This window comes from Staurois parvus, unplaced genomic scaffold (genome assembly GCF_062004578.1).
Source record: "Staurois parvus isolate SC_StPar_1 unplaced genomic scaffold, SC_StPar_1.0 ptg001475l, whole genome shotgun sequence".
Classification (NCBI taxonomy): domain Eukaryota; kingdom Metazoa; phylum Chordata; class Amphibia; order Anura; family Ranidae; genus Staurois; species Staurois parvus.
Genome location: NW_028319271.1, coordinates 247,530 through 272,163, shown reverse-complemented (window position 1 = coordinate 272,163; position 24,634 = coordinate 247,530). Strand labels below are relative to the sequence as shown.

The following is a 24,634-nucleotide window of genomic DNA, read 5'->3' as shown; positions in this document are numbered from 1 at the left end:
GCCACGCTAGAGCTTTGGCCTCTGGGCGGCTCTATACTGCTAATAATGTTTTTCAAATGTTTGATCATTGCCTCTTTAATTACTCATCGGTTGTCTATTACATGGCACCCCTGCGCGGGCGATCGGCTTTTTATATTGTTCAGCGTTTCAATAAAACGTTTGACAAAGAAACTATATATATGTGCCACATCCAGTGGTGTATGTAGGTTTTGTGCTACCCTAGGCAACACAAAAATCGCTCGAACCCCTGCGTGCGGAGATAACCTGACCCCAAGCAACACCATATCCCGTCTCCTCGTGTGGAGAGAACCTGACACCGACCAACACCATATCCCGTCTCCCCGTGAGGAGAGAGCCAGCACCAACCAACTACTAGTGCCCCTCATACACTGGCCGCCAACCCCCCCTCCACGCACGGAGAGAACCTGACACCGACCAACACCATATCCCATCTCCCCGTGTGGAGAGAACTTGACACCGACCAACACCATATCCTGTCTCCCCTTGCGGAGAGAGCCAGCACCGACCAGCTACTACTGCCCCCCCATACACTGGCCGCCAACCCCCCCTCCACGCACGGAGAGAACCTGACACCGACCAACACCATATCCCATCTCCCCGTGTGGAGAGAACTTGACACCGACCAACACCATATCCTGTCTCCCCTTGCGGAGAGAGCCAGCACCGACCAGCTACTACTGCCCCCACATACACTGGCCACCAACCCCCCCCTCCACACACGGAGAGAACCTGACACCGACCAACACCATATCCAGTCTCCCTGTGTGGAGAGAGCCAGCACCGACCAGCTACTACTGCCCCCCATACCCTGGCCTCCAACCCCCCCCCCCTCCACGCACGGAGAGAACCTGATACCGACCAACACCATATCCCGTCTTCCCATGTGGAGAGAGGCAGCACTGACCAACTACTACTGCCCCCCATACCCATGCGATCCGATTTCTAGTGTGGACTCAAAAAAGGGTCCTGCGCGTTTTGGGTGCGGTGCGAGTAGAGCCATACAAAATGGCTCCGATCGCACCGCACACAAATCGCATGTGATTTGCACAGGAATGTGGTGTGCTCACATGCAATGTACCGCGCCGCATATATGTGAACCCGGGCTTAAACAGTGCCAAACAAGATCCCGTAGGTGAACAGAGCTGCGTGCAACTGATAATGAATGCAGATTAACCCAGGCTGAATGTGTTCTAGATATAAAGACGGCTCACATGGTGATAGATAAAACATTTCAATGAAATACACAAAAGATGAAGAATTGGTAGATCCAAAAAATGTTTTCGGCCGTATTCTTTACCGTTTGGATTCATAGCTTTTATTCCAACATTGCTGTAGGTGAAAAATATCCAGATATACATTATTATTATTATTATTATTATATAGGATTTACAGTTGTGTTCAAAATAATAGCAGTCAGACATCACTAACCGGATCAATCACTGTGTTTGGTAGAAATGATATTTCTACATGGCAAATAATTTCCTAGCAGGTGTAGTAGAGTCATAGAAATCCAACAGACCCAACAGTCATGACATGCATGCTGCTGATTCTGTGTCATTGAATCACTCATTGAAAGGGGCGTGTTCAAAATAATAGCAGTGTGGAGTTCTATTAGTGAGGTCATTCATTCTTTGAAAAACAGGTGGCAATTATTGCCCTTATTCAAGGAAGGAAGGCAGCAAATGTTGTACATGCTGGTTACAGTGCATTTCTCTCTGAAATTATGAGGAAAATGGGTGGTTCCAGACATTGTTCAGAAGAACAGCGTACCTTGATTAAAAAGTTGATTGGAGAGAGGAAAACATATAAAGAAGTGCAGAAAATGATCGGCTGCTCAGCTAAAATGATCGCAAATGCTTTAAAATGGCAACCAAAACCTGAAAGACGTGGAAGAAAGCGAAAAGCTACCATTGGAATGGATAGAAGAATAGCCAAAATGGGGCAGACTCAGCCAACAATCAGCTCCAGGAAGATGAAAGAAGGTGTGACGTTCCCTGTGAGGACTGTTACAATTAGAAGACGCCGATGTGAAGCCAAGCTATCTGCAAGAAGTCCCCGCAAAGTCCCACTGTTGGAAAAAAGACGTGCTGAAGAGGTTACAATCTGCCAAAGAGCACATTGACCGGCCTAAAGAGAAATGGCGCAACATTTTGTGGACTGATGAAAGTAAGATTGTTCTTTTTGGGTCTAGTGGGCGGAGACAGTTTGTCAGACGACCCCCAAACACTGAATTCAAGCCACAGTACACTGTGAAGACAGTGAAGCATGGTGGTGCAAGCATCATGATATGGGGATGTTTCTCATACTACGGTGTTGGGCCTATTTATCGCATACCAGGGATCATGGATCAGCCTTTGAAATGGGAGTTCCAACAAGACAACGACCCCAAACACACCAGTAAACGTACAACATCTTGGTTCCAGACCAACAAGATGGACGTTATGGAGTGGCCAGCCCAATCCCCGGATCTTAATCCAATAGAAAACTTGTGGGGTGACATCAAAAATGCCGTTTCTGAGGCAAGAACTGTGGAATGTGGTCCAATCATCCTGGGCTGGAATACCTGATCACAGGGGCCAGAAGTTGGGGGACTCCATGCAACACAGATGTACAGCAGTTCTCAGAAACAGTGCGACTACAACCAAATATTCATGAAGTCATTCAAAGGAAAGCAAAATCTTCAAACATTTCTCAGTTTATATAGTGAATGTTTGAGTTTGTAAAGAAGAATACAAACACTGCTATGTTTTTGAACCGTCTAATATTCACTTTTCTGCAATTTTTTTTAGAGGAACAGCACAAATTTAATGTATTTTTCTTCATGTTGTGATTTGGAATAGAATGTGTCGTGTTCCCAATGCATTTGTGTGGATGGAAATAAAAGCTATTAGAAGGATTTTCAGCTTTATTCACTTTTTTCAACACACTGCTATTATTTTGAACACAACTGTATATATACATTATTATGTATTATTATACAGGATTTATATACATTATTATTATTATTATACAGGATTTATATACAACGTTATTATTATACAGAATTTATATACAACATTATTATTATTATACAGGATTTATATACATTATTATTATTATTATACAGGATTTATATACATTATTATTATTATTATTATACAGGATTTATATACAACATTATTATTATTATACAGGATTTATATACAACATTATTATTATTATTATACAGGATTTATATACAACATTATTATTATTATTATACAGGATTTATATACAACATTATTATTATTATACAAGATTTATATACAACATTATTATTATACCGGATTTATATATAACATTATTATTATTATACAGGAATTATATACATTATTATTATTAATTTTATTATACAGGATTTATATACATTATTATTTATTACAGGATTTATATACATTATTATTTATTACTATACAGGATTTATATACATTATTATTATTATACAGGATTTATATACATTATTATCATTATACAGGATTTATATACAACATTATTATTATACAGGATTTATATACAACATTATTATTATTATACAGGATTTATATACAACATTATTATTATACAGGATTTATATACAACATTATTATTATTATACAGGATTTATATACAACATTATTATTATTATTATACAGGATTTATATACAACATTATTATTATACAGGATTTATGGCGCCAACAGTTTACTCAGCGCTTTACAATATAAAGGGAGACAATACAGCAACAATACAACATTTTCTGGATCTATCGATACAATTGCAGCCACAAAGGTATCCAAGAATGATACCGCAAGCCTCGTTTACAATTTTTATTTGATTGCAACTGTTTAATCAGAACGATATTCACAAACGATCTTGCATCCTGACTTACTTTGTGGGGGGGGGATGCAATTTAACGATCGGATGGGAGATACAGGAACACGGCGATGGGTTCAGGGAGGGTCCAGGAAGCGCTATGTGCCTATTTTTATCGTCCTGAAATATGTTGTGCATTTTTAATAAGATCCCAGATGGTACATAGCTGTTATTGATTTGTAAACTTGGAAGTGAATGCCTCCTTTTTTTTGCTTTGTGTTGCACATACTACTTTTGAATGGCCTTTTGGAGAATATAACCGCCGTGCACTCTTGTGAAACCATTCAGTTTTTTCTCTGGGAGTCTTATTAGCTTGTTCAGATGCTGCCATACTCTTTCCTGTGACAGAAATCCCCTTGGTCAAATTGTATCTGTCTTTTTTTTTTTTTTTTTTTTTATATCCCATCTTATCAGTAGAAAATGTTGCGATGAAAGATCCTCCGGACTTATTGGACAGGCAGCAATGCCTGAACGCCTTGGCGTCTCTGCGACATGCCAAATGGTTTCAGGTTGGCTATTTGTTCTTACCTTATTGTTATTGTAGCCTTATGAGGTTTTTTTTTGTTTTTTTCATTTGATTTTCTTTTGATCTCATGTTATTCATGCACTTTGTAACCTGTCGTAATAAACCTGAGTAGTTTTATAATTCTACATTCGCTTTTTTCTTTTTTTTTTTTTTTTTCTTTTTTCAAAAAGTCACGTTTTTTTTTTTACCTAGCAGCAGTGCCATCTATTTGGCCCTGATGGAGATTGCTTGACGTTTGCCAGCTAATGATTGGTTCTCAGCTGTATGCCTTTAACACAATGAACAAATCGGAATTGCTCACCTTTTAACGTGGAAAGCTTTTGACACCCCACCCCCTTCCCCCCTGCTATGTTGGCCTCCTGCCTACAGGTGGCACTGATGCTGTCTAGATATTTTTTTTTTTCTTAGGTGTAGCGGTGTTAGCTGGTATATCATTATCATGAGGCTACAAAAGCAATCTTTTTACGTGAAGCTTTTCAGTTTTAAAACCTGACCTTTCTAAACACGGATGTGCCGTCATTCTTTGCATGAACTTTAATCTACTACTCAGTAATCGTAATTTGTAAAGAATCTGTCTGAGGCCTCTGTAGGTTTTGGGGGAAAGAGAGAGAACACAGAAGCGGGATTGGAACCATTTTGTCTATTCCAGGCGAGAGCGAACGGACTAAAATCTTGTGTAATTGTGCTGCGTATTCTTCGAGATTTGTGCAACAGAGTTCCTACCTGGACACGGCTCAAAGGATGGGTGAGTGTGGATTGTGGTGGGACGTCCTTGCATGGTGTTGGGTCCTAAAAAATGCTCAGATAATAGCAGAGGTATTTTTATGACAGTTGTTGGCTGAATTATAAGATTTCTTTTTTCCTTTGCATTGCTTTGTTATAACTACTGATGTTTTGTTTATTTATTTATTGGGGGCCTTTTAAGTAGACTCACCCTCTTTATTTATTGGGGGCCTTTTAAGTAGACTCACCTTCTGACTCTCGTTTTTCTCAACCACTAGAAAAATCCTTTTTCCTTTGCATTGTTTTGGTTGTAACTACCAATGTTTTGTTTGTTTATTTATTGGGGGCCTTTTAAGTAGACTCACCCTCTTTATTTATTGGGGGCCTTTTAAGTAGACTCACCTTCTGACTCTCGTTTTTCTCAACCACTAGAAAAATCCTTTTTCCTTTGCATTGTTTTGGCTGTAACTACCAATGTTTTGTTTGTTTATTTATTTATTGGGGGCCTTTTAAGTAGACTCACCCTCTTTATTTATTGGGGGCTTTTTAAGTAGACTCACTTTCTGACTCTCGTTTTTCTCAACCACTAGAAAAATCCCTTTTCCTTTGCATTGTTTTGGTTGTAACTGCCAATGTTTTGTTTGTTTATTTATTTATTGGGGGTCTTTTAAGTAGACTCACCCTCTTTATTTATTGGGGGCCTTTTAAGTAGACTCACCCTCTTTATTTATTGGGGGACTTTTAAGTAGACTCACCCTCTTTATTTATTAGGGGCCTTTTAAGTAGACTCGCCCTATTTATTTATTGGGGGCCTTTTAAGTAGACTCGCCTTCTGACTCTCGTTTCTCTCAGCCGCTAGAAAAATCCTTTTTCCTTTGCATTGTTTTTGTTGTAACTACCGATGTTTTATTTATTTATTGGGAGCCTTTTAAGTAGACTCACCTATTTTATTTATTGGAGGCCTTTTAAGTAGACTCACCTTCTTTATTGGGGGGCCTTTTAAGTAGACTCACCCTCTTGGGGGCCTTTTGAGTAGACTCACCACCTTTATTGGGGGCCTTTTAAGTAGACTCACCCTCTTGGGGGCCTTTTGAGTATACTCACAACCTTTATTGGGGGCCTTTTAAGTAGACTCACCACCTTTATTGGGGGCCTTTTAAATAGACTCACCACCTTTATTGGGGGCCTTTTAAGTAGACTCACCCTCTTGGGGGCCTTTTGAGTAGACTCACCTTCTGACTCTTGTTTCTCTCAGCCGCTAGAAAAATCCTTTTTCCTTTGCATTGTTTTTGTTGTAACTACCGATGTTTTGTTTATTGGCCTTTTAAGTAGACTCACCCTCTTTATTTATTGGGGGCCTTTTGAGTAGACTCACCCTCTTTATTTATTGGGGGCCTTTTGAGTAGACGCACCTTCTTTTTTTATTGGGGGCCTTTTAAGTAGACTCACCTTCTGACTCTCGCTTCTCTCAGCCGCTAGAAAAATCCTTTTTCTTTTGCATTGTTTTTGTTGTAACCGATGTTTTGTTTATTTAATTCATTTATTGGGGGCCTTTTAAGTAGACACACCTTCTGACTCTCGTTTCTCTCAGCCGCTAGAACTCATATCTGAAAAAGCAATAGGAACTTGTAATAGGCCGTTGGGTGCTGGAGAAGCGTTACGGAGAGTTATGGAGTGCCTGGCGTCGGGCATCATTCTACCTGGTAAGACTGTTGGAATTGAAAGCACCGGAATTCAACCGAGAGATAGTGGGGGGGGGGATGGTATCAAGTGCAATGAAATAATGTGGCCATTTGATGGGGTTGACTGGTTCTGCGGCTAATTTGAAGAAAATTGGTTCAGCGGCTTGGATTTTTGGGGGATTTATGGTTATTGCGAAATCCCTCATGAGGCGCTTCTCAACTTAAAACCCAAAGGCCTCACAAAATATCAGTTTGCCCCCCCGTGATAGATGACTTGATGGACAGGAAACAAACTAATATGTAGCATAAATTTTCTGGACTACCATCTGAGGTCAAATCTAGCATTCAGCCATAAGTCCCCCAATATTCCAAGATGCTCAGCCATAAATCCCCCAAACTTTCCAAGACGTTCAACCATAAATACCTCAGAACACCAAGACGCTCAGCCATAAATGCCCCAAAACTCCAGGACGCTCAACCATAAACAACGGCGCTCAAATAAACCCCCCCAAAACTCTAAGACTCATAACCATAATTCCCCCGAAACTCCATGAATGCACCAAAACTCCAAGGTGCTGAACCATAAATCCTCCCAAACTCTAATGCGCTGAACCATAAATCCCCCAAAACTCCAAAAACGCTGAACCATAAATCCCCCAAAACGCCTAGATGCTGAACTATAAATCCCCCAAAACGCCAAGATATTTAACCATATCCCCCAAAACACAAAGACGCTGAACCATAAATCCCCCAAAACTCCAAGGTGTTTTAACCATAAATCCCCCAAAACAACAAGACGCTGAACCATAAACCCCCAAAACACTGAATCATAAATCCCCCAAAACTCCAGACGCTGAACCATAAATCCCCCAAAACTTCAAGGTGTTTAACCATAAATCCCCCAAAACACCAAGGTGTTTAACCATAAATCCCCCAAAACACCAAGGTGTTTAACCATAAATCCCCCAAAACACCAAGGTGCTGAACCATAAATCCCCAAAACGCCAAGGTGTTTTAACTATAAATCCCCCAAAACAACAAGACGCTGAATCATAAATTCCACATAACTCCAAGGTGTTTGACCATAAATCCCCCAAAATACCAAGGGGTTTAACCATAAATCCCCCAAAACTCCAAGATGCTGAACCATAAATCCCCCAAAACTCCGAACCATAAATCCTCCAAAACTCCAAGACGCTGAACCATAAAACTCCCCAAACTCCAAGGCGCTGAACCATAATCCTCCAAAACTCCAAGGTGTTTATCCATAAATCCCCCAAAACTCCAATGCGCAGAACCATAAATGCCCCAAAACTCCAAGATGCTGAACCATAAATCCCCCAAAACGCTGAACCATAAATCCCCTAAAACTCCAAGGTATTTAACCATAAATCCCCCAAAACTCCAAGGCGCTGAACCATAAATCCCCCAAAACTCCAAGATGCTGAACCATAAATCCCCCAAAACGCCAAGATATTTAACCATAAATCCCCCAAAACACAAAGACGCTGAACCATAAATTCTCCAAAACGCTGAACCATAAATCCCCCAAAACTCCCAAGGTATTTAGCCATAAATCCCTGGAAACACCAAGGCGCTGAACCATAAATCCCCCAATACGCCAAGGTGTTTTAACCATAAATCCCCCAAAACACCAAGACGCTGAACTGTAAATCCCAAAAACACGCCAAGGTGTTTTAACCATAAATCCCCCAAAACTCCAAGGCGCTGAACCATAAATCCCCCAAAACTGTACATGTACACCCATTCTGCAGCTTTTATAAAACTGGGTGTAAACCCAGATAGGCTCCCAGGTCTAAATGATAGGGCACACCACCAGCCTTTTTTTTTTTTTTTTCACCTAAGCATGGGGCGGGGCTAAGCCAAAGCGGGTCACGTCCTGGGGACGTTGCTCCAGTTTTTTTAGCTTTAAAATAAGTCCTCACTGACCTCTATAGTTGTAGCCAATGTGGAGCAATTCATCCTGAAAATGCACTAGAGAAGCAGTGAAATGTTGGAGAGGGGTGTCAGCACTCTGCTCTTCGTGTCCTGGTGACGGGTCATATGTCCTGGTGACGGTGCTCCAGCTTTTTTAGCTTTAAAATAAGTCCTCACTGACCTCTATAGCTATAGCTAATGTGGAGCAATTCATTCTGAAAATGCACAATAGAAGCAGTGAAATCGTGGGGGGTGTCAGCACTCTGCTGTCCCCTTTTTCCTGTGTTTTACATTAGACTTTTGCAAGCTGGAAGGTTGCTAACACCCTGTCAGCACTGAAGAGCTCAGCTATAAAGAGAAACTGAAACTGAAAAAATTCTGCTTCCATCTTTAGAGTATGAATTACTCCACAGTGGTTGCAACTATGGGGCCAGTAAGGGCTTGCTGTAAAGTTTATTTAGTGATACGAATACAGAAAGGTCCCTAGCCTTGCCACTGTGCTCCTTTTGAGGGGGAAATGTACGAATAATGTTTGTGGTCACAGCCAGTGTACCTTCCCTTTATTTTCACTGAGTTTGATGGATTTTCAGTCAACATCTTTGTATGAACCAATCTGAGTTCAACCCGTATAAATAATCTGTGTTTCTAGGAGGGCCAGGCCTGCACGACCCATGTGAGAGGGAACCTACAGATGCCCTGGCTTACATGGCCGTGAAAGAAAGAGAAGAGATCACGCAAAGTGCACAGGTAAGTCCACGTGTAAACCTCATACATGTACCAACCCCATAGATCTTACCCTGAATATCATCTTTTCAAAAGGACTTACCCACATGGAAGAAAATATATTTGAAAAATATTCTTCCCAAATATAATGACATATATTTGAAATACTACAATGTTGGCCATATTCCATATATATATATATATATATGTATACACACACATACATATATACACATATATATATATATACACACACACACACATACTGCATGTTGAAATGCTTTTTTATTCCAAAATATATGAAACTATTTTCCATATATTTTGTAATAAAAACACATTTCAACATGCAGTGTGTGTGTATATATATATATATATGTGTGTGGGGCAAAAAAGTATTTAGTCACCACCAATTGTGCAAGTTCTCCCACTTAAAAAGATGAGAGAGGCCTGTAATTGGCATCATAGGTAGACCTCAACTATGAGAGACAAAATGAGAAAACAAATCCAGACAATCACATTGGCTGATTTGGAAAGAATTTATTTGCAAATTATGGTGGAAAATAAGTATTTGGTCACCTACAAACAAGCAAGATTTCTGGCTCTCACAGACCTGTACCTTCTTCTTTAAGAGGCTCCTCTGTCCTGCACTCATTACCTGTATCAATGGCACCTGTTTGAACTTATCAGTATAAAAGACACCTGTCCACAACCTCAAACAGTCACACTCCAAACTCCACTATGGTGAAGACCAATGAGCTGTCGAAGGACACCAGAAACAAAATTGTAGACCTGCACCAGGCTGGGAAGACTGAATCTGCAATAGGCAAGCAGCTTGGTGTGAACAAATCAACTGTGGGAGCAATAATTAGAAAATGGAAGACATACAAGACCACTGATAATCTCCCTCGATCTGGGGCTCCACGCAAGATCTCACCCCGTGGGGTCAAAATGATCACAAGAATGGTGAGCAAAAATCCCAGGACCACACGGGGGGACCTAGTGAATGACCTGCAGAGAGCTGGGACCAACGTAACAAAAGCTACCATCAGTAACACACTACGCCGCCAGGGACTCAGATCCTGCAGTGCCAGACGTGTCCCCCTGCTTAAACCAGTACATGTCCGGGGCCGTCTGAAGTTTGCTAGAGAGCATTTGGATGATCCAGAAGAGGATTGGGAGAATGTCATATGGTCAGATGAAACCAAAATAGAACTGTTTGGTAGAAACACAACTCGTCGTGTTTGGAAGAGAGAGAATGCGGAGTTGCATCCAAAGAACACCATACCTACTGTGAAGCATGGGGGTGGCAACATCATGCTTTGGGGCTGTTTCTCCGCAAACCAGGACGACTGATCCATGTACAGGACAGAATGAATGGGGCCATGTATCGTGAGATTTTGAGTGCAAACCTCCTTCCATCAGCAAGGGCATTGAAGATGAAACGTGGCTGGGTCTTCCAACATGACAATGATCCCAAACATACCGCCCGGGCAACGAAGGAGTGGCTTCATAAGAAGCATTTCAAGGTCCTGGAGTGGCCTTGCCACTCTCCAGATCTCAACCCCATAGAAAACCTTTGGAGGGAGTTGAAAGTCCGTGTTGCCCAGGGACAGCCCCAAAACATCACTGCTCTAGAGGAGATCTGCATGGAGGATGGGCCAACATACCAGCAACAGTGTGTGCCAACCTTGTGAAGACTTCCAGGAAACGTCTGACCTCTGTCATTGCCAACAAAGGATATATAACAAAGTATTGACATGAACTTTTCATATTGACCAAATACTTTTTTCCACCATAATTTGCAAATAAATTCTTTCCAGATCAGCCAATGTGATTGTCTGGATTTTTTTTTCTCATTTTGTCTCTCATAGTTGAGGTCTACCTATGATGCCAATTACAGGCCTCTCTCATCTTTGTAAGTGGGAGAACTTGCACAATTGGTGGTGACTAAATACTTTTTTACCCCACTGTATGTATGTGTGTGTATATGTATGTGTATGTATGTGTGTGTATATGTATGTATATATATATATATGTGTGTGTATATATACACACACACTGCATGTTGAAATGCGTTTTTATTACAAAATATATGAAAAATATTTTAAAAAATACATTTCTAATATACTTTAAAAATATATTTTTTTAAATATATTCTTCAAGTATATTTGAAATGTATTTTTATAAATATTTTTCTGATATATTGTAATAAAAACGCAACATGCATTTTAACATGCAGTATGTGTGTGTGTGTATATATTGAATACTGCCAAAATTGTAGTATTTAAAATATATGTCATTATATTTGGGAAGAATATATTTTTCTTCCATATGGGTAGGGTCAATGTTTTTGAGATACAACAAGAGGGCAGCATCTGTTATAGGCTGGGAACCTTGTCGTGGCTCCTGAAAACTTCTGAAATATAGTCACCAGTGGTCACTGTACAAAGCTGAACTTTTGGCACAAAAATGTTCATTTAAAGCAGATCTTCACTCAAAAGTGTAAGTGCCGGTTATTCAATCCCCCTCCCCCATGCCTAACACATCAGACTTTTTTTGACAGGTACCTGCTCCTACTTCCTTAATTCTCACCTAGGCGAGAATGTTGTGCGTTTAGGCACACCCATGCCTCCCATGAGTAATGCCTTTACATAATCTTTTATGTGCTAGACCAGGGTTGTCAAACTGGTGGCCCTTCAGCTTTTGCGAAACTGCAAGTCCCATCATGCCTCTGCCTTTGGGAGTCACGCTTGTAACTGTCAATGTTGCAATGCCTCATGGGACATAGTTTGGCAACAGCTTGAGGGCCGCCAGTTTGACAACCGTGTGCTATATGTTTATCTGTCCACCCGATGTTCCCAGCTGCCCGCCAGTTCTCATAGATTATACGAACTCTGTCTCCTCTATTGCGTGTATTTGAGGGGCAGTGATTTTGGATCCTTTCCTTTTTGGCTGCTGGAGGGGTGTTTACCATTTTCGGCAACTGTTTGCCTAAAGGGGAGATGGATGCATGGATAGGCAGGCTTAAGAAAGAAACATGACCGCCTTGAAACGCGTAGTCATGCCCCCCACACACACACACGCCTCCGAAGTGTGACATCACTGCGGAGGTTGCCATTGGTGTCAATGAAAGAAATAGTGCACCATCATTGGTGTCATTGAAAGAAATAGTGCCCCATCATTGGTGTCATTGAAAGAAATCGTGCCCCATCACTGGTATCAGTGGGAGGAAGAGTGCCCCAGCATTGGTGTCAGTTGGAGGAATAGTGCCCCATCACTGATATCAGTGAGGAGGTATAATGTCCCATCATTGGTGTCAATGGGAATAATGGTTGCCACGCTGTCAAACTGTTGACAGTTCGTCTTCCATGCCTTGACTTACACCATGCCCCATCATTGTGTCATTGAAAGAAATAGTGCCCCATCATTGGTATCAGTGGGAGGAATAGTGCCCCATCATTGGTGTCATTGAGGAGGTATAGTGTCCCATTATTGGTGTCAATGGGAATAATGGTTGTCACACTGTCAAACTGTTGACAGTTCATCTTCCATGCCTTGACTTACACTATGGGTGCTCAACCTGTAGCCCTCCAGGTTTTGCAGAATTACAAGTCCCATGAAGCATTGCAAGGCTAACCGTTACAAGCATGACTCTCAAAGGCAGAGGCATGATGGGACTTGTAGTTCCGCAACAGCTGGAGGGCCACAGATTGATCACACTTGACTTGCACTCTCCACGGCGGTTCAGTTTTCTACTTAGCCGGATGTTCTTCCACCCTGCCTGGGACCTCAGATGTCGGCCTTTGGGATACATGTCCTGTGTTTTATTCCTCATACTCCTATGAGCGCATATTTACTCTTTTATTAATCCATTACTTTTCTGCTGCACTTACAGTTGCAAGAAAAAGTATGTGAACCCCTTGGGATTACGTGGAGTTTTGCATGAATTGGGCATAAAATGTGCTCTGAACGTCATCTAAGTCACAACAATAGAAGAACACAGTCTGCTGAACATAATACTACACAAACATTAGATGTTTCCATGGTTTAATTGCACATAACATGTAAACATTCACAGTGCAGGGAGGAAAAAGTATGTGAACCTTTGGACTTAATAACTGGTTGACCCTCCTTTGGCAGCAATAACCTCAACCAAACGTTTCCTGTAGTTGCAGATCAGACCTGCACAACGATCTGGAGTCATTTTGGCCCACTCCTCTTCACAAAACTGTTTCAGTGTAGCAATATTCTTGGGATGTCTGGTGTGAATCGCTCTCTTAAGGTCATGCCACAGCATTTCATTCGGGTTGACGTCAGGACTCTGACTGGGCCACTCCAGAAGGCGTATTCTGTGCTGTTGCAGCCATTGTTTTGTTGAATTACTTGTATGCTTTGGGTCATTGTCCTGTTGCATCACCCATCCTCTGCGGAGCTTCAGTTGGCGGACAGATGGTCGTATGTTTTCCTGCAAAATGTCTTGATAAACTCTGGAATTCATTTTCCCATCAATGACAACAATCCGTCCAGGCCCTGAGGCAGCAAAGCAGCCTCAAACCATGATACTCCCTCCGCCATGTTTCACAGTGGGGATGAGGTTTTGATGTTGGTGTGCTGTGCCTTTTTTTCTCCACACATAGTGTTGTGTGTTCTTCCCAAACAACTCAATCTTGGTTTCATCTGTCCACAGTATATTTTGCCAGTAGTGCTGTGGAACATCCAGGTGCTCTTTTGCAAACTTCAAACGTGCTGCAATATTCTTTATGGACAGCAATGGCTTCCTCCGTGGTGTCCTCCCATGTACTCCATTCTTGTTTAATGTTTTCCTTATTGTAGATGTGTCAACAAAAATTTTAGCATGTGCCAGAGATTTCTGTAGGTCTTTAGCTGACACTCTGGGATTCTTCTTTACCTCATGCAGCATTCTGCGCTGTGCTCTTGCAGTCATTTTTTACAGGATGACCACGCCTAGGGAGAGTAGCAACAGTGCTAAACGTTCTCCATTTGTACACAGTCTGTCTTACCGTGGACACATGAACATCAAGGCTTTTGGAGATACTTTTGTAACCCTTTCCAGCTTCATGCAAGTCAACAATTCTTGATCGTAGGTCTTCTGAGAGCTCTTTTCTGTGAGGCATGGTTCACATCAGACAGTGCTTCTTGAAACCAGTAAACCCAAAACAGGTGTGTGTTTAAGGGCAGGACAGCTGTCAGCAACACATCCAATATCATCACACTGATTGGAGTCAAGGTTGGCTCACTCCTGGCTCCAATTAGCTCTGGGAGAAGTCATTAAGCTAGGGCCTCTCATACTTTTTCCTCCCTGCACTGTGAATGTTTACATGTTATGTGCAATTAAACCATGGCAACATCTACTGCAAAACTCCACGTAATCCCAAGGGGTTCACATACTTTTTCTTGCAACTGTAGAAGCACCCTCTTCTGTTGTTCTACACCCATACTCCATCCCACAGCCTCCAGGGATACATCACACATCCCAGGAGGCCGCAGGACCACTTCCTCAATACCACCCCATCAGGAACCAGCTGTGATTCCTCAGGAAGTCGTAGTCAGCTCCCACATCCTCTATTGCGTGTGATTGAGGGGTAGTGATTTTGGATCCTGATGGGATGCCATTGGTGTCATTGAAAGAAATCATGCCCCATCACTGGTATCAGTGAGGAGGTATAGTGTCCCATCATTGGTGTCAATGGGAATAATGGTTGCCACGCTTTCAGACTGTTGACAGTTTGTCTTCCATGCCTTGACTTACACCATGCCCCATCATTGGTGTCATTGAAAGAAATAGTGCCCCATCATTGGTATCAGTGGGAGGAATAGTGCCCCATCATTGGTGTCATTGAAAGAAATAGTGCCCCATCATTGGTATCACTGGGAGGAATAGTGTCCCATCATTAGTATCAGTGGGAGGAATAGTGCCCCATCATTGGTGTCATTGAAAGAAATAGTGCCCCATCATTGGTATCAGTGGGAGAAATAGTGCTCCATCATTGGTGTCAGTGGGAGGAATAGTGCCCCATCATTGGTGTCAGTGGGAGGAATAGTGCCCCATCATTGGTGTCAGTGGGAGGAATAGTGCCCCATCATTGGTATCAGTGAGAAGGAATAGTGCCCCATCATTGGTATCAGTGGGAGGAATAGTGCCCCATCATTGGTATCAGTGGGAGGAATAGTGCCCCATCATTGGTATCAGTGGGAGGAATAGTGCCCCATCATTGGTATCAGTGGGAGGAATAGTGCCCCATCATTGGTGTCAGTGGGAGGAATAGTGCCCCATCATTGGTATCAGTGAGGAGGAATAGTGCCCCATCATTGGTATCAGTGAGGAGGAATAGTGCCCTATCATTGGTATCAGTGGGAGGAATAGTGTCCCATCATTGGTGTCAGTGGGAGGAATAGTGTCCCATCATTGGTGTCAGTGGGAGGAATAGTGCCCCATCATTGGTGTCAGTGGGAGGAATAGTGCCCCATCATTGGTATCAGTGAGGAGGAATAGTGCCCCATCATTGGTATCAGTGAGGAGGAATAGTGCCCTATCATTGGTATCAGTGGGAGGAATAGTGCCCCATCATTGGTGTCGGTGGGAGGAATAGTGCCCCATCATTGGTGTCAGTGGGAGGAATAGTGCCCCATCATTGGTATCAGTGGGAGGAATAGTGCCCCATCATTGGTATCAGTGAGGAGGAATAGTGCCCCATCATTGGTGTCAGTGAGGAGGAATAGTGCCCCATCATTGGTGTCAGTGGGAGGAATAGTGCCCCATCATTGGTGTCAGTGGGAGGAATAGTGCCCCATCATTGGTATCAGTGAGGAGGAATAGTGCCCCATCATTGGTATCAGTGAGGAGGAATAGTGCCCTATCATTGGTATCAGTGGGAGGAATAGTGTCCCATCATTGGTGTCAGTGGGAGGAATAGTGCCCCATCATTGGTATCAGTGGGAGGAATAGTGCCCCATCATTGGTATCAGTGGGAGGAATAGTGCCCCATCATTGGTATCAGTGAGGAGGAATAGTGCCCCATCATTGGTATCAGTGAGGAGGAATAGTGTCCCATCATTGGTGTCAGTGGGAGGAATAGTGCCCCATCATTGGTGTCAGTGGGAGGAATAGTGCCCCATCATTGGTATCAGTGAGGAGGAATAGTGCCCCATCATTGGTATCAGTGAGGAGGAATAGTGTCCCATCATTGGTATCAGTGGGAGGAATAGTGCCCCATCATTGGTATCAGTGAGGAGGAATAGTGCCCCATCATTGGTGTCAATGGGAATAAAGGTTACCACACCGCCTTGAAACGCGTAGTCTGGTCCTGTGACCTTTAAATCCTGATATGAAAACAAAGTGTTGTGACGGCCTCTTTTTTTTTTTGAGTTTTTTTTATACTCTTTTAGTTCATTGCTTCTTTATAATGCTTTTCATAACACATTAAGGATGCGATGGGAAGAATCCTCTATTCTGCAGCTGTCAGCAGCAGCCAAACCAATTCACTGAGGAATGTGCTGTTTTATTAGGAGGTATTGTGTGCTCGGCAGCATTCATGGCTCACACACAATCTCTCTCTAGTACCGTATATATCAGATGGATACAAGCCGGACCTCAGTACAGGTTTTTTTCTATCACCACAAGAGCAGTACATTATGATCAAAGGGTTCGTTCGCCTTTGTTCGTTTAAAATAAATCTCTACAGCTATTGATGGCAGTGCATAGTCATTATCCTAATAAAATGATTTATCCAACCCAAGGGTCTCCAGTTTGCTGCCCTTTATACTTTGTAAGGGCAGATTGCATCCAGTGGGAGCATACAAATGCCTCATGGTTGGTGGTTGGTGTGAGTAAAAAATACATAATGGCCGTGGTCAGTAGGAGAATGAATAGTTGCCCCATCCTTGGTGTCAGTGGGAGGAATAGTGCCCCATCATTGGTGTCAGTAGGAGGAATAGTGCCCCATCATTGGTGTCAGTGGGAGGAATAGTGCCCCATCATTGGTGTCAGTGGGAGGAATAGTGCCCCATCATTGGTGTCAGTGGGAGGAATAGTGCCCCATCTTTGGTATTAGTGGGAGGAATAGTGCCCCATCATTGGTATCAGTAGGAGGAATAGTGTCCCATCATTGGTGTCAGTGGGAGGAATAGTGCCCCATCATTGGTGTCAGTGGGAGGAATAGTGTCCCATCATTGGTGTCAGTGGGAGGAATAGTGCCCCCTCATTGGTATTAGTAGGAGGAATAGTGTCCCATCATTGGTGTCAGTGGGAGGAATAGTGCCCCATCATTGGTATCAGTGGGAGGAATAGTGCCCCATCATTGATATTAGTGGGAGGAATAGTGCCGCATTATTGGCATCAGTGGGAGGAATAGTGCCCCATCATTGGTGTCAGTGGGAGGAATAGTGCCCCATCATTGGTATCGGAGGAGGAACAGAGTCCCGTTATTGGCATCAGTGAGAGGAATAGTGCCCCATCATTGGTGTCATTTAAATAAATAGTGCCCCATCAATGATATTAGTAAGGAGGTATAGTGTCCCATCATTGTTGTCAATGGGGATAATAGTGCCCCATCATTGGTATTAGTAGGAATAATAGTGCCCCATCACTGGTGTCAGTGGGAATAATAGTGCCCCATCACTGGTGTCAGTGGGAATAATAGTGCCCCTCACTGGTATCGGTGGAAGGAAAAGTGCCTTTCATTGGTGTCAGTGGAAGGAATAGTGCCCCTCATTGGTGTCAGTGGAAGGAATAGTGCTCCTCATTGGTGTCAGTGGAAGGAATAGTGCCCCTCATTGGTGTCAGTGGAAGGAATAGTGCCCCGTCATTGGTGTCAGTGGAAGAAGTAGTGCCCCTCACTGGTATTAGTGGAAGGAATAGTGCCCCATCATTGGTATCATTGGAAGGAATAGTGCCCCATCATTGGTGTCAGTGGGAGGAATAGTGCCCTGTCATTGGTATCAGTGGGAGGAATAGTGTCCCATCATTGGTGTCAATGGGAATAATAGTGCCCCATCATTGGTATTTGTAGAAGGTATTTCCCCACCACTGCTGTCAGTGACAGGAATAGTGCCCCTTCACTGGTGTCAGTGGGAGGAATAGTGCCCCTTCACTGGTGTCAGTGGGAGGAATAGTGCCCCTTCACTGGTGTCAGCGGGAGGAATAGTGCCCCTTCACTGGTGTCAGTGGCAAGTATAGTTCCCCTTCACTGGTGTCAGTGGCAGGTATAGTTCCCCTTCACTGGTGTCAGTGGCAGGTATAGTTCCCCTTCACTGGTGTCAGTGGCAGGTATAGTTCCCCTTCACTGGTGTCAGTGGCAGGTATAGTGCCCCTTCACTGGTGTCAGTGGGAGGAATAATGCCTCATTATTGGTATCAATGGGAGGAATAGTGCCCCATCATTGGTGTCAGTGGGAAGGAATAGTGCCACATCTTTGGAATCAGTGGGAGGAATAGTGCCCCATCATTGGTATCAGTGGGAGGAATAGTGCCCCATCATTGGTGTCAGTGGAAAGAATAGTGCCCCATCACTGGTATCAGTGGGGAGGTATAGTTTCAATGGGAATAATAGTGCCCCATCATTGATATGTATAGAAGGAATATTGCCCCATCACTGGAGTCAATGGCAGGAAAAGTGCTCCATCATTGGTGTCAGTGGGAGGAAATGTGCCTCATCTCTATTGTCAGTGGGAGGAATAGTGTTTCAACAGTTTTATCAGTTTGAAGAATTAAGCTCCATTGTTGGTGTCAAGAGGAAGGAATAGAGCCCTACCATTGGTGTCAGTAAGGGGAATTATGCCCCACTGTTGGTGTCAGTAGAAAGAATGGTTCTTCATCATTGGTGTCAATAGGAAGAACAATACCCCATATCAATGTGAGGTTTAGTTCCTCAAGAGGCATATAAAGGCGAGTAAAGGGCCGCAGTGCGGGGACCACTGGTTTTGAACAACCATTCTCAACCAGGGTTCCTCCAGAGGTTTTTAGGGATACCATGAGCTGTGGCCTACTGACCTGCCACCTGATGGTGCCTGTATAGCTCTGGGCCAATGTCACATGGCAGATCCATCAGCATGAGCCCAAAGACCTTTTTATCTCTGTATAAGGTAGTGTTCTGGAGACCACTGGAAGGGTTGCATTCTTTCTATTGGCATAGATTTAAGGGGCATGTTACCCCTGACTTCCAATAGGTTGGTTTTAGTAAGGGTTCCCCAATGTGAAAATTAATTTAAGGGTTCTTCTGAGGTTGAGAGAGGTTGGTTTATACTCTGTTTCAGAGTTGTTTTACAAAAAAATATGCCCTGGTGTTGATTATTTTTGCCATTGTACACACGATCTAGCATCTATCATATCTTTGGGTTCCTGTGGTCACGTGGACGAGCCGAAAAAGGGCATAGTGCATGCTCACATGGGGAACGCGTGTGCTTTCATTCTGGGAATCGATGACCCAGATATTTGACTCGGTTACATCATTTCTTTCAACTGCCATCTTGGATTCTATCCAGAACAGCAGCGATTACCGGAAGTATTCTGGCCGGGCGATTTGTCTACAATCTGAAGGGCAATATATGTCTCTACAGCCCCGGCCAAAGGTTTTGACAATGACACAAATATTAATTTGCACAAAGTCTGCTGCTTCAGTGTTTTTCCAGCTTTTTGTCTGATGTTACTATGGTATACTGAAGTATAATTACAAGCATTCCACAAGTGTCAGACTTTTATTGACAGTTACGTGACCGTGTCAATATTTGCCGTGTTGGCCCGTCTTTTTCAAGATCTCTGCAATTCGCCCCGGGCGTGCTGTCAGTCAACTTCTGGGCCACATCCCGACTGATGGCAGCCCATTCTTGCATAAACAATGCTTGGAATTTGTGGGGGATTTTTTGTTCACCCGTCTCTTGAGGATCGACCACAAGTTCTCAATCGAATTAAGGTCTGGGGAGTTTCCTGGCCATGGACCCAACATTTTGATGTTTATTTTCCCTCAGCCACTTAGTTATCACTTTTGCCTTATGGCAAGGTGCTCCATCATGTTGGAAAAGGCATTGTTCCTCACCAAACTGTTCTTGGATGGTTGGGAGAAGTTGCTCTCGGAGGATGTTTTTTTACCTTTCTTTATTCATGGCTGTGTTCTTAGACAGGATTGTGAATGAGCCCGCTCCCTTGGCTGAGAAGCAACCCCACACATGGTCTCAGGATCTTTTACTTTTGGCATGACACAGGACTGATGGTAGCGCTCACCTTTTCTTCTCTGGACAAGGTTTTTTCCGGATGCCCCAAACAATCGGAAAGGTGATTCAACAGAGAAAATCACTTTACCCCAGTCCTCAGCAGTCCAATCCCTGGACCTTTTGCAGAATATCAGTCTGTCCCCGATGTTTCTCCTGAAGAGAAGCGGCTTATTGCTGCCCTTCTTAACACCAAGCCATCGTCCAAAAGTCTTCTCTTCACTGTGCGTGTCGATGCCCTCACACCTGCCTTCTGCCATTCCTGGGCAAGCCCTGCACTGGTGGTGCCCCGACCTCGCAGATGAATCAACTTTAGGAGACGGTCCTGGCGCTTGCTGGACTTTGCTGGGCGCCCTGAAGCCTTCTTCACAACAACTGAACCTCTCTCCTTGAAGTTCTTGATGATCCGATAAATGTTGATTTAGGTGCAATCTTAGTAGCAGCAATATCCCTGTCTGTCAATCCCTTTGATATACTACTGGGGGCCAGTCCGGACGCTTTCACCCCCTTCCAGTCCGGACGCTTTCACCCCCTTCCAGTCCGGACGCTTTCACCCCCTTCCAGTCCGGACGCTTTCACCCCCTTCCAGTCCGGACGCTTTCACCCCCTTCCAGTCCGGACGCTTTCACCCCCTTCCAGTCCGGACGCTTTCACCCCCTTCCAGTCCGGACGCTTTCACCCCCTTCCAGTCCGGACGCTTTCACCCCCTTCCAGTCCGGACGCTTTCACCCCCTTCCAGTCCGGACGCTTTCACCCCCTTCCAGTCCGGACGCTTTCACCCCCTTCCAGTCCGGACGCTTTCACCCCCTTCCAGTCCGGACGCTTTCACCCCCTTCCAGTCCGGACGCTTTCACCCCCTTCCAGTCCGGACGCTTTCACCCCCTTCCAGTCCGGACGCTTTCACCCCCTTCCAGTCCGGACGCTTTCACCCCCTTCCAGTCCGGACGCTTTCACCCCCTTCCAGTCCGGACGCTTTCACCCCTTTCCAGTCCGGACGCCTTCACCCCTTTCCAGTCCGGACGCCTTCACCCCTTTCCAGTCCGGACGCCTTCACCCCCTTCCAGTCCGGACGCCTTCACCCCCTTCCAGTCCGGACGCCTTCATCCCCCTTCCAGTCCGGACGCCTTCATCCCCCTTCCAGTCCGGACGCCTTCATCCCCCTTCCAGTCCGGACGCTTTCATCCACCTTCCAGCCCGGACGCTTTCATCCCCCTTCCAGCCCGGACGCTTTCATCCCCCTTCCAGCCCGGACGCTTTCATCCCCCTTCCAGCCCGGACGCTTTCATCCCCCTTCCAGTCCGGGCGCTTTCATCCCCCTTCCAGTCCGGGCGCATTCATCCCCCTTCCAGTCCGGGCGCTTTCACCCCCCTTCCAGTCCGGGCGCTTTCACCCCCCTTCCAGTCCGGGCGCCTTCACCCCCCTTCCAGTCCGGACGCCTTCACCCCCCTTCCAGTCCGGACGCCTTCACCCCCCTTCCAGTCCGGACGCCTTCACCCCCCTTCCAGTCCGGACGCCTTCACCCCCCTTCCAGTCCGGGCGCCTTCACCCCCCTTCCAGTCCGGGCGCCTTCACCCCCCTTCCAGTCCGGGCGCCTTCACCCCCCTTCCAGTCCGGGCGCTTTCATCCCCCTTCCAGTCCGGGCGCTTTCATCCCCCTTCCAGTCCGGGCGCTTTCATCCCCCTTCCAGTCCGGGCGCTTTCATCCCCCTTCCAGTCCGGGCGCTTTCATCCCCCTTCCAGTCCGGGCGCTTTCATCCCCCTTCCAGTCCGGGCGCTTTCATCCCCCTTCCAGTCCGGGCGCTTTCATCCCCCTTCCAGTCCGGGCGCTTTCATCCCCCTTCCAGTCCGGACGCTTTCATCCCCCTTCCAGTCCGGACGCTTTCATCCCCCTTCCAGTCCGGACGCTTTCATCCCCCTTCCAGTCCGGACGCTTTCATCCCCCTTCCAGTCCGGACGCTTTCATCCCCCTTCCAGTCCGGACGCTTTCATCCCCCTTCCAGTCCGGACGCTTTCATCCCCCTTCCAGTCCGGACGCTTTCACCCCCCTTCCAGTCCGGACGCTTTCACCCCCCTTCCAGTCCGGACGCTTTCACCCCCCTTCCAGTCCGGGCGCTTTCACCCCCCTTCCAGTCCGGGCGCTTTCACCCCCCTTCCAGTCCGGGCGCTTTCACCCCCCTTCCAGTCCGGGCGCTTTCACCCCCCTTCCAGTCCGGGCGCTTTCACCCCCCTTCCAGTCCGGGCGCTTTCACCCCCCTTCCAGTCCGGACGCTTTCACCCCCATTCCAGTCCGGACGCTTTCACCCCCATTCCAGTCCGGACGCTTTCACCCCCATTCCAGTCCGGACGCTTTCACCCCCCTTCCAGTCCGGACGCTTTCACCCCCCTTCCGGGGGGTGATGATTTCTTATTTTTTCTACACTGATTGCTTTTACACCCATAAAGGCTGTAAAAGCAATCATTTCTCCTCTCTGGCTGCATTCCAGCAGCCATTGAGATACTGTGAGAGCTGTGATTGGTCACAGCTTGTCACATGGTACGAGGCTGTTGTGAATAGCCCTGTACTATGTGACCTCTGTGATCATTCACAGATTTCACACATAGTAAGCAATGATGTCAGAAGTGACATCTTGTTTACTACTGTTCCTGTGATCTCTGATTGGCCAATCAGTGATCACATGAATCAACGCTCTCACCCCCCTTCCTGTCCAGGCCCATTTTCAGCTTTCAGCACTATCACACTTTGAATGACAATTGTGCGGTCATGCAACACTGTACCCATATGAATTTTTTTTGCATTTTTTTGTGACAGGTAAAACTTTATTTTGGTGGTATTTATTCACCACTGGGATTTTTATTTTATTTTTCTATATAACTGAAAAAGTATGAAAAATGTTTTAAAAAAGTGTTTTTCTTATAAAATTTTGCAAATAAATAATCTTCATAAATCTTGGCCAAAATTTATTCAGTTATCTTTTTAGTATAAAAAAAAAAATAACCCAAATTAGTTTATAACCAAAAATTATAATTTATAATATATAGTTATATAATTAAAATTATATAACTGAAAAAGTATGAAAAATGTTTTAAAAAAGTGTTTTTCTTATAAAATTTTGCAAATAAATAATCTTTCTTCATAAATCTTGGCCAAAATTTATTCAGTTATCTTTTTAGTATAAAAAAAAAAATAACCCAAATTAGTTTATAACCAAAAATTATAATTTTTTTTTACATTTTTATTAAATTTTTTTAATTTTTTTTTTTTTTTTTTTTTTTTACATACTGTCACCCTATCAGTACAGTGTCGCCATGGTGACACTGTACTACTTGTGGGGGGTGATGAAGATTTTTTTTTTTTTTTACACTGATTGCTTTTACACCCATAAAGGCTGTAAAAGCAATCATTCCTCCTTCTCTCTGGTTGCATTCTTGCAGCCATTGAGAAATACTGTGTGAGCTGTGAGTGGTCACAGCTTGTCACATGGTACAAGGCTGCTGTGAATGACCCTGTACCATGTGATCATTCACAGATTTCGCATGTAGTAAGCAATGATGTCAGAAGTGACATCTTGCTTACTACTCTTCACACAGAGAGGTACCATACAGTGATCGGTGTTCCTCTGGACAGAGCAGGCACCCAGGGAGCGCAAACAAGCAGGGAGAGGGGAGGACGTTTATAAACGGCCCCCCGCCATGAACTGCTCCCGTCCGGTTGTTTATATACATGGGCTGGGTGGGAAGTGGTTAAGAACAGTGTTCCAATGAAACTTCTGTTTTCTTTTTCTGAATAGAATTTGGGGGGGGGGGGGGGAGTTTGACTTTGATCAGCTGTTTCCCAGACCAATCAGTAGCTCAAGGACTTCCTAAAACCTTTGCAATTCTTCAATTCTTTTTTTTTTTTTTTTTAAGTGGAGTTGGATTAAATCTAGTAGGG

General features: G+C 44.4%; 1 protein-coding gene across 5 annotated transcripts in view; it reads left to right on the top strand.

The window, feature by feature from the left end:
* Positions 1–24,634, top strand: part of STRBP (spermatid perinuclear RNA binding protein) — a 230,064-nt gene that overhangs the window by 142,069 nt on the left and 63,361 nt on the right. For 4 of the 5 annotated variants that reach the window (XM_089662431.1, XM_089662435.1, XM_089662430.1 and 1 more), the window contains exons 7-10: positions 4,305–4,399; positions 5,066–5,161; positions 6,731–6,842; positions 9,409–9,506. In XM_089662431.1, coding sequence (XP_089518557.1) covers positions 4,305–4,399; positions 5,066–5,161; positions 6,731–6,842; positions 9,409–9,506 — 401 coding nt within the window. The remainder of the gene's footprint in view (positions 1–4,304; positions 4,400–5,065; positions 5,162–6,730; positions 6,843–9,408; positions 9,507–24,634) is intronic. The other variant, XM_089662433.1, reaches the window with a different exon arrangement.